This window comes from Doryrhamphus excisus, linkage group LG10 (assembly GCF_037039965.1).
Source record: "Doryrhamphus excisus strain RoL-2023G ecotype Guam linkage group LG10, RoL_Dexc_Guam_v1.1, whole genome shotgun sequence".
Classification (NCBI taxonomy): Eukaryota; Metazoa; Chordata; class Actinopteri; order Syngnathiformes; family Syngnathidae; genus Doryrhamphus; species Doryrhamphus excisus.
In genome coordinates, this window is record NC_136366.1 from 19383384 (window position 1) to 19397008 (window position 13625).

General features: G+C 41.5%; 1 protein-coding gene across 2 annotated transcripts in view; it reads right to left on the minus strand.

Annotated features, from left to right (window-relative positions):
• Positions 1 to 415: 415 nt before the first annotated feature.
• LOC131106846 (transmembrane protein 132C) overlaps positions 416 to 13625 on the minus strand; it is a 148671-nt gene continuing 135461 nt past the window's right edge. For both annotated transcript variants that reach the window (XM_058056315.2, XM_058056307.2), the window contains 5 exons: positions 9258 to 9401; positions 5652 to 5860; positions 3872 to 4169; positions 3418 to 3609; positions 416 to 2609 (listed from right to left, as the gene is read on the minus strand). In XM_058056315.2, the coding sequence (XP_057912298.2) occupies positions 1548 to 2609; positions 3418 to 3609; positions 3872 to 4169; positions 5652 to 5860; positions 9258 to 9401 (1905 nt within the window). In that variant the 3' untranslated portion in view covers positions 416 to 1547. The remainder of the gene's footprint in view (positions 2610 to 3417; positions 3610 to 3871; positions 4170 to 5651; positions 5861 to 9257; positions 9402 to 13625) is intronic.

Below are 13625 nucleotides of genomic sequence, written 5' to 3' on the forward strand. Positions count from 1 at the left end.
TAACGTGCAGCTCAGTATTTTAATATATTTTAACATATTTTTTAACAATATAATACAATCATTCAATTGAATGGAGAACAAATGTAGTCAAGTCTTATGTTAATGCACTTAGAGATAAAAATAAAGGTCTGCGCGCTAACCACTAGACCACCGTGCCAACATTTGATTTTTATCAAAAAAATTAAGAACTTAAATACTTATTCTGGCTGCAGTTATTTGTTGTTTTTTTTGTCATTCAAAAAAACCAAGAACCGTGAGATCGGACAGACTGATAGATTAAAGGCAGACCAGCGAATAACACAATCAGAGAAGTCACCTTCAGGCACAATTCATCTTGGGAGCAAAAAGGATGAGCTTGACACATGTTTGACATGATGAGCAAAGAGGCCAGATTTCACAGTTAGTGACTGTTTATTTATTCACTGTCATGACTGTTTTTCTGGGATCCAAAATGTCACATAAAGTTCCTTAAGTGTGTAATTTGGGCCGTACAGATGGTGAAGTGGGCTGAACTCTTATAAATAGCAGATTGTCTGTGATGGTCTTCATCCATATTTTTAAGTACGTCTGTGTTCTATTAAAATAAATCCCTGGTGACGTAATGATGCCTTTCGTGCAAACGGTGCAGGTTCGATTCCCGGGCCAGGGCCATATAACCGTTGGAGAAGTCCAGTGCTGGTCTCAAGCAGGGTTGCGGCAGGGCATCCAGCATAAAACAAAGCCAAATCAAACATGCAGTTGACTCACTGTGGGGACCCCTAATGATAAAAAAAGTGCGGTAAACTTCAATTGAGTCATAGAATCAAAGGGGTAGCATAATCAATTCATATAACATTAAGAGGGGAAAAACGGATATCAGTATCACCGTACAGAAGTTAACCCAAAACTCATTTTACAATGTGTGACTGCTATAATACGAAACTGACATGTCGCCAGGGGTATTAATTATCTACACAATTATCTCCACTACAGGTACCAGATCCAACACGCAATCCACCTTGACACCATGGATCGATCTGGTTTCTGGAGACAAAGCAACAAAGAAACCAATAACAAAACAAAGAAAATGGCTTTATACAAAATGTTACTGTACATATAATAGCTCTAAATCAAACTCTGCATTTATAGAGGTAAAAAAAATGTATCCAAGAATCTGTATCTGCCGATTTGCGTACAGGGCATACAGCAACTCTGCAAAAGCAAGCAGAGCACAAACAATACAACAGTAAAGTATAAAAACAAACCAAAGTACCGGACGCACAGAATATGAAACTCAATTAAATACCAAGAACAAACATTTAAGTTAAGCAACAATATCAAGATTCTCTTTTTTTGTAACAATGTAGTGGTGCTGTGGCAAATTCTTCTCACGGTCACTCGGTCCTTTTTGGGTGCCGTCGTCCAGAGTTCCAAAGTCCAAGCCGTGTATTAAAGTTTGATACAATGAAACAAGAGCAAACTCTATTTCTGCATCCCTTATTTCGCTTGACTTTCTTTTCTCATTCTGAAGGCAGTCAGGTGAGTTTCACTTAAGTTCACTGAAGCCCCTAAGCAATGTTCTTATTAGCTTTCTCATTCAACTTTTCCATGTAGTTCCTAAGATCCTTGGAGTCCCCAAGCTCAATGTCTGGACAAACCCACTTTATCTCGCTGGTTTGCACTAATGCTAACGGGCTAAGCACAGGGCATCCATTACTGGACTTGACGTTGGAAAAGGTGGTGAACTTCACTCTCTTTCTCTTAGTGGTCGGGGAGTTAAGTGACTCATTCCTGTGATCCCGACATCCTCCTGTGCCTGTAGTCCCGTGCTGGGCCCCCCCATTTAACAATTGGCTCCCTTCCTCGGGGGTGCCAGCCAACTCGTCCAGTTGCTGTTGCTGCAGGCATAGCCCCTCCTCTTGGCCCAGCCAAACCCAGTCATGGGAATGGGGCATGGTCTCCGGGGCCTCTAGGGACAGGTGCTTGCTCCGGTATTTATATGTGTAAGAGATGCAGTTAATGAGGAATACCAGTATGGCGAGGCAGAAGACTCCCAACAACGCGTACATACCAATCTCCAGATCGGTCATAGCTCTTCGGGTCGGCAGGTCGTCGTCAGTGCTGCGACTCCGAGGATGCTCAACCTGGTCCGGAAAGTCTGATAAATCTCCCGGGATCTTTCGTCCCGTGTCCGCAGAGAGACGGCCCCCATTTGGCCTCCCTGGGACGTGGCCCCTGATGGTCGTGCCTCCACGGTTAATCAGCCCAGTTTCCACATCTGAGATAGACCCGCCATAATAAGGTGGATCTGGCCGTGTCCGCCGCTCTCCTGAGTGTTTATAGTGGTCCTCCGCTCCACCAAACCTCACCTGTACATTGGCCATCCCGGTGGCTAAACTGCTGCGCCGTTTCCCCTTCTGGCACACCTCGGACATTTCAACACGCACAAGCAAACCTTGACCTTCACCCTTTGCCAAAATGACGGGCCACCTCCATGCGGCATTGCGCTGCACAACCACCACCTGCTCGTCTAATGAGGTGGCTGTCAGAGTGAAATGGGCGGGGTTGTAATTCTCCAGTGGGGTCATAGAGCCATCGCTGAACTGTAGCCAGGCGCTGATGAAGGATTCCTAGAAACATCAAATTGTTGAGTCAATGATGTGGTGGTAGTATACGGTAGGGTTAGACTACAACTATAGACTGCCGAGATCAATGGTGTCCCAACTTTTTCATCAAGGGCTAAAAAATCAAAGATGGACATTTTTTTTAAATATTGTCTATTCATCTGGGAGAAATCCCTTCATCAATTTACAATTTTTTGCAAAGTGAACACTCATAAATCTCCTTCAGTCACGAAGGACTAAACTCTATAGGAACACAAAGCTTAGCGAAATAGCAGAGCAACAGTTTGAAAAAAAAAATAGTATAAGACAAACAAAATGAAGCAGTGACTGCTTTTGTAAATGATCACCAAGGCTTCAACAAGCCAGTATGCAAACAAACTCTGAAAATAACTCCAAAAATATGCACATTTCCTACAAAAGTAAAAGAAATGCAGAAAAACCGAATTGCAAGTGAGACTGATTTATTATAATACATAAGGAAATTGGAGAGAATATCCCCCTGAAAGCCGAATAATATTTTCTCTCCAAGGGACGAGTCAGTTGCCTTCTGTCAGTTGAAATTCTAATTAGCAGTTCACTGGTTGTATATGCAAATCAAAGGGAAGGATTCACAATGTGAAGACCAAATTAATTAGGAGACGAAACATACAAAGAACAACAGATTTCATTGTCACCCTGACGAAGCCAACAATAAAGCCCGGCTCGGTGACAGTATAGTACAAATGCATTTTTCTTTTCTTGCCGCATGACAGAGAAGGACCAATTACAGCAGATAGCTGCAATCTATATCATCATTGTGAATGAAAGGGTCTACCTGTTGGGGAGCTTCAATGACTTCCTGTGTGGTGGCGGTGGCGACAATGGCACGGTTGCTCCCGGGGCTAAGATGCAAGGACAGCGAGAGGCCAGATACCAACTGCACCCCCAGCTCTGTCACACTCACTTTGTCATCCAGGACCCTGATGCTCCTCTCAGCCAGGACCAATGATGTCAGAGGAGACAGCACCTGCAACACAAGCAAACACTTGTTTGTCCGTTTCAATTGGAACGCCACAACAACAACACAGGGTTGAACCCACATAAAGTGAAAGTTGCTCCCATAAAAAGCTTCAATACTGGACTAGTGGGAGGAGGTCAATGCTACATGACCCAGAGATGAGGTTGCAGTATGCAAAAGATTGAAAATCTACTATCGTTCTACCATCATTGTTGGAGTGGGAACTTCACGAGCAAAAATATTTGTTGAAATGTCATAAAAATGCACAAACTTGTATTTTGGTTGTTCCGGCGCTTAGCCCGATGATAACTTGGCCTTTCCATAGCTGGGCAATCTTTGTGTCATCCACCCTCAGAAAGTCCTTGACCAGTTGCGTCACGTCCACTTGCCAGTCGCTCCCCAGAAGAAAGTTCTGCTGGCCTTCTTCATCTTCCTCAGCAGCACCTTGGACCTCTTCAGTTTCAGACACAAAATGTGTCAGGACTTGCAGGGTGGTGCTCTGGTACTGAGGTGCGCAAGCGTTCTCCGTCCTCTCCTCATCCACGTCATCATCCCCCTTGTCGTCATATCTGGAGCAAGAGCAGAGCGGGTGAGCATAAACCACCCAAAAACATATTGAGTTCGGGTTTGGAGGTGAAAACTCTTTAGACTTGAGTGAACTCAGACAAAACATCCTTTCTAATTTTATATTTTCGATTGAATTTTCCGTGCCATCATCTTTAATACAGTTAAAGCCAGCATGGTTTGTTGTGTTGCTGCAGGTTCTTCTGACCTCCCAAAAGTCATAGGCTGCAGGTATTTTGAAAAATCCATTAAAACAGCTTCCAGAGACAAACTGCTGCCGTGCTTGCATTCTCATTTTGTTCTAAAGGGCAACTAATATTTTGCTATGTGTCTGCCATTTACTTTGCCCATGGAATATAACCTTTGGAGATATATAGCCATTTCACAAGGAGGAGGAAAAACAACTGTTTGCCAAGCCAAACATGAGATTCCTTTATACATTTATTCTTGTCCGGTCTTTTTTGTTTCTACAGACTTTTATCTCAAAGACCCACATTAGCCCGGAGAGGAGTAAAAATGATGTTTAATCACAACATTTGACACAACCTGCAGCTTTGTTTTATGCTATAAATTACATTAAATAACATCCTACTCTGTTGTTTGCCCGTACTGGTAAAATATGGCACAACATTTGCATAACGTGTATAAATCTATATCATTGCATTGCAAATATACTTTTACACTTTAACCTATGAAGTAGAACCAATGTTTCCACAAAAAAAAGGTCAAATGCAACCTGAATCATACATAAACAGAAGCCTGTAAGTGAATAATAATATCCCTGGAATACATGGCTGCAAACCGCCATTAAACTAAAAGAAGAAGAGACAGAGGCTGGTGACCAGTCCATGGTGTGTGTGAATGACCGGAAGAAAAGCTTTGACCCGCTTGGGTAGACGTTTTGTGGTGCAACCTGTTGGGTTACAAGTACAAATAGATTCACATTTCATTTGAAATACAGTATTTTAATATTAATTCATTCATTTATTCATTTTCTACCGCTTATCCTCACAAAGGTCACGAGGGGATGCTGGAGCCTATCCCAGCTGTCTTGGGCGAGAGGCGGGGTACACCCTGGACTGGTGACCAGCCACTCACAGGGCACATATAGACAAACAACCATTCACACTCACATTCATACCTATGGACAATTTGGAGTCGCCAATTAACCTAGCATGTTTTTGGAATGTGGGAGGAAACCGGAGTACCCGGAGAAAACCCACGCATGCACGGGGAGAACATGCAAACTCGAGGGTGGGATTGAACTCGGGTCTCCTAGCTGTGAGGTCTGCGCGCTAACCACTCGTTCGCCGTGTAGCCCAGTATTTTAATATATTTTAACATATTTTTAACAATATAATACAATCATTCAATTGAATGGAGAACAAATGTAGTCAAGTCTTATGTTAATGTACTTAGAGATAAAAATCCTGCTGTGTTCACTGTCTTTCATTTAGAAACACAAACACGATCTAATAGGGTCTTACCTTTTTTTCCCAGACGCAACGGGGACCCTCCAGCCCTTGATTTGACTGAGTTCAGGGTCGGCCATGTCAATGAGCAAAGGGAGGCGGGGCATCCACACACTCATCTCCAGCTGCGCACTCAGGAAGCTGTAGGTGAAGTTGAGCATCACGCTGCGCTTTCCTCTCGTCTCTTTTCCATTCACATACACGTAGTCACATCTCTCTGAAACCTTGGCATGAGCAAAGCGGGGAGATGGAAATTAAATTACAGTGAAGTCTTGTTATATCGATATTGTCGGGAGTCGGAAAAAATATCGATATAACCGGACTGTCGATATATCCGATCCTGCGCCGAACTGCATTAAAAGTGGGCAATAATGCACTCGACATTGTTCTATAGTATAGAACAATGTCGAGCAGCTTAAATCAATCTTTGCTTAAGGATTTCAATACCAAAAAAGAACACGGCGAACGGCTGCTTCCAGTCAGCTTTATTTTTCACACTTCCACCACCAGAGCACAGCACACACACCGATTCCCACACTTCCTGGTTCACAGGTCATGCTCAACCCGCCCCACATAGCTGGCCAAACACATGCCTGCAACAGAAGATCCAACTGCGTTAGTGGTTTCTCTCGTGTGTATAGAATCTATACACACGAAAGAAACCACGAACGCCAGCATGTACATATGAAAAACAGTGATTATTGCAATCGATAAAAAGATATCTGAATACAACACAATTAAATACATGTATTTGTACGCTTGTGTCTTCGTTGGAATAGGTGTGTATGCTATGTCAGTTGGTTCTTCTTCAGATTGATTTAAGCTGCTTTTGTATCGATATAAGCAGACCAAATTGGCTGGCGGGAGATGAAAAGGGCATCGTAGTAACCGGATTATCATAATAACCGGGTATTGTACTAACAGAACTAATTATATCATAAAAGACTAGAAATTTGCCGGGAAATGAAAATAGTATCGTAATAAGCAGTACTTCGATATAACCGATATCGATATAACGAGACTTTACTGTACTATTATTGAGTATTAGTTTCCAAAAAAATATATATTGTGAATCATTATTCTTTTTTTCCAAATTCTGTAGGTCATAGGTTGGATATTGCATAATGATTCGTATCTAATCCACAAATCAACTTCAAAAACATTCCAAGTTTTTAATTGGTCTCTTACTCCGACTTGAACAGCTGAAATCCATCACGGTTTGGACAATATTCAAATGTATCGAGATGCTATGCTTTGTCCAGTGATGCACATGTTGCGATGACAGTAATCCAGTGGACAAATGTTTGTGTCATTTCTTCCTAAATTCCCATGAACATGTTTACAGGCTTGACATATTTGGCACAGCCCACTCAGGGTCTGCTCACTTATTCTTTTTGTAAGTGTGTGAGTGAGAGTAGCATAATGCAGTATGACTGGAAGAAATAGGACTTCAGTCCAACACAGCAGATGGAGCCGAAAAAGAGACGGACCTGTCTCATCCCACTCAAAGAGAAAACATACGCGGAAGCTAAATTGGGGAATTCCGTAATGAATTTAAACAACAATCAGGAAACAAATGTTCTCAGATTTACATCCAACGTGGAGACATACAATACACAACATCTGAAGGGTCTGTCGTTCTCTTCAAAACACCACCATCCATCATCATCATCAGACATTCCTCCCTCCGCAGTCTCATATTCAACAATCTGGCCAATAATTGGATTTGTTATTTAATTTCAAACGCGGCCATTATGATGTTGCTTGGCACATGCTCATTTGGACAACAATCACAAATGTTTCGAACAAACGAGTGTTGACAAGACTGTCATCCGTCTGTGTTTCTTTGCATAGAAGTTGGCACATTTACTCTCAGATGATGTCAGAGCTGCCAACACCGCTGAAGAACAAAACAGCTCAGTTCACTCCTCCTTTTCCTCCTCCTCACTCTTTCACACGCCACTGCTGGAAGTTTAAGCTTCCAACAGGATGATTACAGTGTTTAAAACAAAGGACTTTTGGGCACATTCAAACTTCTCCACTAGAAATTTGCCACCAACGTTTAGCCAGACAGACACGTACTTCACAAGCAGAAAGTTGTTCATTGCTCTGTGTGCCTCACATCAACAAATGCGATGCACACACTTCACTTTCACTTGGAAAGAAATATATATTCAGCCAAAATATATTAACAACTATGTCACAACATAAACAAAAATGCTTGTTCATTCATTCATTTTCTACTGCTTATCCTTGCGAGGGCCGCGACGGGTGCTGGAGCCTATCCCAGTTGTCTTCAGGCGAGAGGCGGGGTACACCCTGGACTGGTGGCCAGCCAATCCCAGGGCACATATAGACAAACAACCATTCACACTCACATTCATACCTATGGACAATTTGGAGTCGCCAATTAACCTAGCATGTTTTTGGAACATGCTAGGTTAATTGGTAAAAGTACCCAGAGAAAACCCACGCATGCACGGGGAGAACATGCAAACTCCGCACAGAGATGGCCGAGGGTGGGACTCCTATCTGCGCTTGTTTACTTGTTTTACTTGTTTTTTTATGCACACATTGTCTCACGGCTGCACAAATTTCCCTTTCATGTGTAATCTCTTGAACGTTACCCACCCTCAAGCCTTTTCACTGCTGCCACCTTGTGGCCGTTTTTACGGCTTAAAACTTCAATAAACATGATGTCTTCTGTTGTGCAGTTGCATCATCACCTCTTTTTGCCTCTCACATAAAAAAACGCAATCTCTGAAGGCGTATGCCACTGTAAAAAGTTTGTGAACCGCTGGTCTCTGGACCTGAGTAACTTTCAATGTGTTTCTATGGCAGCAGCACATAAGTGGGACATGTCATGCCATGCTACATTATAAACTGTTGCGCTCATTAGACCCTACGGCCACTAAAACAGGCAATCAAGAATTGCCATGGCAACAAGATACACACTGTTCATTACATGGCACTGCACTGTGTCCTGTAAATGTATGCAATCACTCAAATTGCATCCTGATCCACTTTAATTATCAGCTTCATGTAGTGGTACTTCAATTTTGTAAAATTAAATATCATTTACTTTTCTCACACATATTCTTAAAAAAAAACATAAATACACATGTATTGACCAGATGTGTTTAATATATGTTTAAATTTAGCCATGAATGAAAGTCTTACTGAGAGATGAAAGTAGGACTGAAGAGAAGAGAGTGCCACTTACTTAACTGCTAGCCAAACACGACTGGTACCAAGGTCAGCGTCACTGTATACTGTAGTAGTACTGCACTTCAGTGGATAATTAAACCAGGCAAGAGATCTGCTACTTGGCTCTTACATGAACCTTTGTTACACAGAAGCTTCTTGTCTGCAAACATCGCAGCTTAGGTGGGCTCTCAATCAGCTCAGACCTCAGCCAAGGCCACATGTCTTGTTTTACGACACAGAACGCCATTAATACTCTTATGGCACTAATATTTAATTAAAAAGTGACTTGCGTGGAACATTATATGTAAATGGAACATTTTCTTTACAAGAATACGGAATTCAACCTTGGAGGTTCCACACATTTTATTTTTGTCAACGTCATAATGTTAGCTCACACACACAGACCCCACTCACCTTAATAACCTGCTCATCTGTTGACTTGCATTCCACCGACTCGGTCACATCAGATACTGTCCCGTCTGTCCCCACGGTAACGACCTTTACAGGCACAGCGACTGTACGCCCGGTGAGGACGGCCGTGTTTAGTATCTCTGTGTCCTACAAAAGAAAAATAAAGAAAATATGAACATTATTTCAGCTCTGCATACTGGTGTTCCTGTGTACTTCTTCTACTGGGGTGGACAGGCAGATTGTTGATTAGCTGGAACACTGCTGCCGCCACGCTGAAGGCTTGTGTATCGGGCAATGAATAAAGACACTTTCAAGGCTACGTGAAAATCCCCTCCTGGACACATTCAGGACAAAATGGTTGTGATTTGCACCTCACATCTCACCCCAAATCAGCCGGTATCGGTCCCGCAGCACCAGAAAACACTAACTCAACCGCTAACTGATGTAAAGTGTCTGACTTAAAATCAAGAGTTGATAAATCTACACTACTTTAACGTTTTTTTTTTTTTTCTGCCATTTTCACCTGCGTAGCATAATCATTGCGTCGTATCGGCCTAATCCTCCTCAGGAGACGACACAGTCTCTTCCCAGCAATCAGTAGGAGCTCATTTCATATAAAACAATAATACTTCATGTCAAACTGCCTTCATTCCAGTGATATCACAAGATACATTAGCGAGCACAAAGCATTAAAGACAAGCATGAATGAGATAATGAGATCAATTAAGACAATGGCGTTAATCCCCTGGCCCTTAGCGTGATGGCTTTAACAGAGCTTCGTCTGGCTTTAGCCGAGCTTCCTGCTCATGACGGCTTAGATTGACTAACAGCTTTGAGAGGAAGAAGAAAAAGAAAAAAAATCAGGCAACACTTTTTTTTGTTTTTTTGTTTGGTTTGCCATTGAAAGCTTAATGTGGAGAAGCTTATTCATCAGAGGGGTTTCAGCAAGAACACAATACCTAGCTACATAATACCTCCATACTTGTTGGCGATATAATGATGATTTATTCCAGGATTTTGCCATTTGTTTGTAGGAAACTACTCTGTATAACAGGAAGTAGTTGATTAATTTTTGATTAATTTTTTACCTCCCAGGTTAGCAACTGTCACTGGGAGAACATGCAAACTCCACACAGAGATGACCGAGGGTGAAATTGAACCCATGTCTTCTCACGTTAGCAACTGTCATTTTAACATTAAAAAATTCTTTAAAAAGTCATCAAATTTTCATAACGAATGACGAGCTAACAGTTGCACTATAAAATGACGGCGTTTTAAATGATACGCCGTGTTTTCATACATTTTCCTACATTTAATATCGGTCTACTTCCAATTGCATAACCATTGGAGTACTGCCATTTTGAGGTACAACCTCCACATCGGAGAGAGAGAAAAAAAAGCTGTATTTCTGAATAAAAGTTTAAGATTCCTTCTTCTTTCAACTTGAATCGAAAAGAAATGAAAACGATTCTCCCCGACTAAATTAGACTCTGCACTTGATAAAGACAACTTTCACAATGCGAGACCTTCACATCAACTCTGTGCTATTTTCCCCCAGTGAATAATGAAGCCATTTTCTCATAATTGCATTGTAAGACAGGGTGTGACTATTAAATACCTATGAGAAACTGTGCTACGTATGTTGTGTTTTATCTCTTTGTAAGGGCTCTTTTCACTCAATAAGCCATTACCAGTGGAAGACACAATGAAAAGAGGGCCTGTAACGAGTACTCAATAGAGCAGATACAGCCAGACAAAATATTTTAGATTCAAGCCTGATGCAATTCACATAATAGCAAACACATCATCTTGAAATTCAGTGAGAGAACACACTGGAGTGTCAGAAAAAAGCAAGGCGCCTTTTTTCCACTAAATCACCCTGCCTCTCACTAGCCAGCCAGCCTCCTGTGGTTCTGATGAGCGGGACCGCATGGCTTATTTGCAGTCTCATTGTACCAAATCGAAGATAAACACATCGTGTTGCCAAATTGCTGCATTATTAACCAACAAACATGCAAATGTTCCTCGTGATGCCAACCCGCGGCTAAATACCAACCGCAGGACCCCCCTGAACAAAGACGACAAGACGCATGTCTTCCTCATCGCCCAGCAGTTTATCTTAACAACCTCACAGAGCTGTAACGGGACTACAATGGCGGACCGCGTAAGGACGGAATCAATGATGTGTGACCAACAACCTACAGTGGCGCTATTCAAGATAAAAAAAACACTGTGAAAAGACTGCAGTGTGGAAAATAAAAGGTCGGTCATTGATATTTAAAGAACGTGTCCAGACGTGAAGACGTCAAACATCTACAGTAATGCCTCATTTATCGTGATTAATTGATTCCAGACCCAACTGTGATAAGTGAATTTCAGCAAAGTAGCACTCCTTTTTTCCTCCTATTTTTGTAATTAGAGCATAGTACAAAACCTGTTTATAATCCCAGGGGACCAGAATGAGTGGAGGACAGGAAGTGCCTTTGGGGGTTGAGAGTTGAGTTTTAGCTTGTTGTGGGTTGGGGTTGCAACAGTCGCCTGTGTTACTACTTCTACTACTATTATTATTATTATTATTATTATTGTGCTATTATCATTGTTTATTATTGTGCTATTATCATTGTTTATTATTGTGCTGTATTATCAGTACCAATTATTATTGTGCTATATTATCATTGTTGTGGCATAAATTAAACCTGCAATAAAAGCCTGTTGTTCTGGTGATCAAGTTTGGTGCTTGGGGTAATACAGTTTGAAAATTAATAAAGTGATAAACTGACAGAGTGAAGCCAGGAAATTTGAAATGGATGACTCTACTTCGCTTTGTGTGAGTCAGTCGATACGTTTGGGAACATGGTCCATTTCCAGCCCGCTTGGTTTGTCTTCAAGCAAGAATTCAAATGTAAAAAAAAAAAAAAAAACATTAGCAACTGTATTTAACTAAAGGAATTTATTTACATAGGCTCCAGCATGCCCGCGACCTCCTTGAGGAGAATATTCAAGTCTTTTGTACTTTGACATTCATGAAGTGTACCTTCTTTCCACAGACCCGTGTTCAATTCCATCCAGCCATCTCTGTGTGGAGTTTGCATGTTCTCCCCGTGCATGCGTGGGTTTTCTCCGGGTACTCCGGTTTCCTCCCACATTCCAAAAACATGCTAGGTTAATTAGCCACTCCAAATTGTCCATAGGTATGAATGTGAGTGTGAATGGTTGTTTGTCTATATGTGCCTTGTGATTGGCTGGCCACCAGTCCAGGGTGTACCCCGCGTCTCGCCCAAAGACAGCTGGGATAGGTTGAATAATCAACTTTGCATTTTGTGCTGCTGTGAGTGCATGACCCAAACAACAGCACAGGACCACTTTGTGTTCATGGGTTCATGTGTCACACTCACAACAAATTCAGGTAGTTTCCAGCTAAGGTTATGTTGGCCAGCAATACTTTGGTGTACTGTACTGCATCGCAAAAACTCTTATCTATTCAATCCATAACAATTATCAAAGAAAAAGTCTATTTCCTCCTGCACCTTACATAGCCCCCCCCCCCCCCCCCCCCCCTTACTGCCAGGATCAAACAGCGACAACTGGCAGCCTCCCGCCTGAGAAATGAAAGCGAGGGCGAGACTATGAATCAAACCCAGGAGATTATTTTTGATACATTGTCAGAGTTTGTAATGCCACAGCAGGGAAGCTACTTTGCAGAGAAGTCTTTTGGTATGGAATATGGTGTTCTCACAGCAGATGTTGACTTGGGCCTTTATGTGGAGTACTTGCATGTTTTTCTTATACTTATGTTTGTTTTCTACAATTTCCTCTCCGGTTTTAAAAGCATATAATGTAATGTATTGACTATACAGCGCATGAGTACAGTATACAAGTACAGTATTTAAAGAGAATAGTTATTCAGCCATCACTTTATGAGTGGATGGATAACTCAGTAGCTCAGTATATACATACTATATATATATATATATATATATATATATATATATATATATATATATATATATATATATATATATATATATATAAAGTCTTGTTATATCGATATTGTCGGGAGTCGGAAAAAATATCGATATAACCGGTCGATATATCCGATCCTGCGCCGAACTGCATTAAAAGTGGGCAATAATGCACTCGACATTGTTCTATAGTATAGAACAATGTCGAGCAGCTTAAATCAATCTTTGATCGTTGACTGGAAGCAGCCATTCGCCGTGTTCTTTTTTGGTATTGAAATCCTTAAGCAAAGATTGATTTAAGCTGCTTTTGTATCGATATAAGCAGACCAAATTGGCTGGCGGGAGATGAAAAGGGCATCGTAGTAACCGGATTATCATAATAACCGGGTATCGTACTAACAGAACTAAT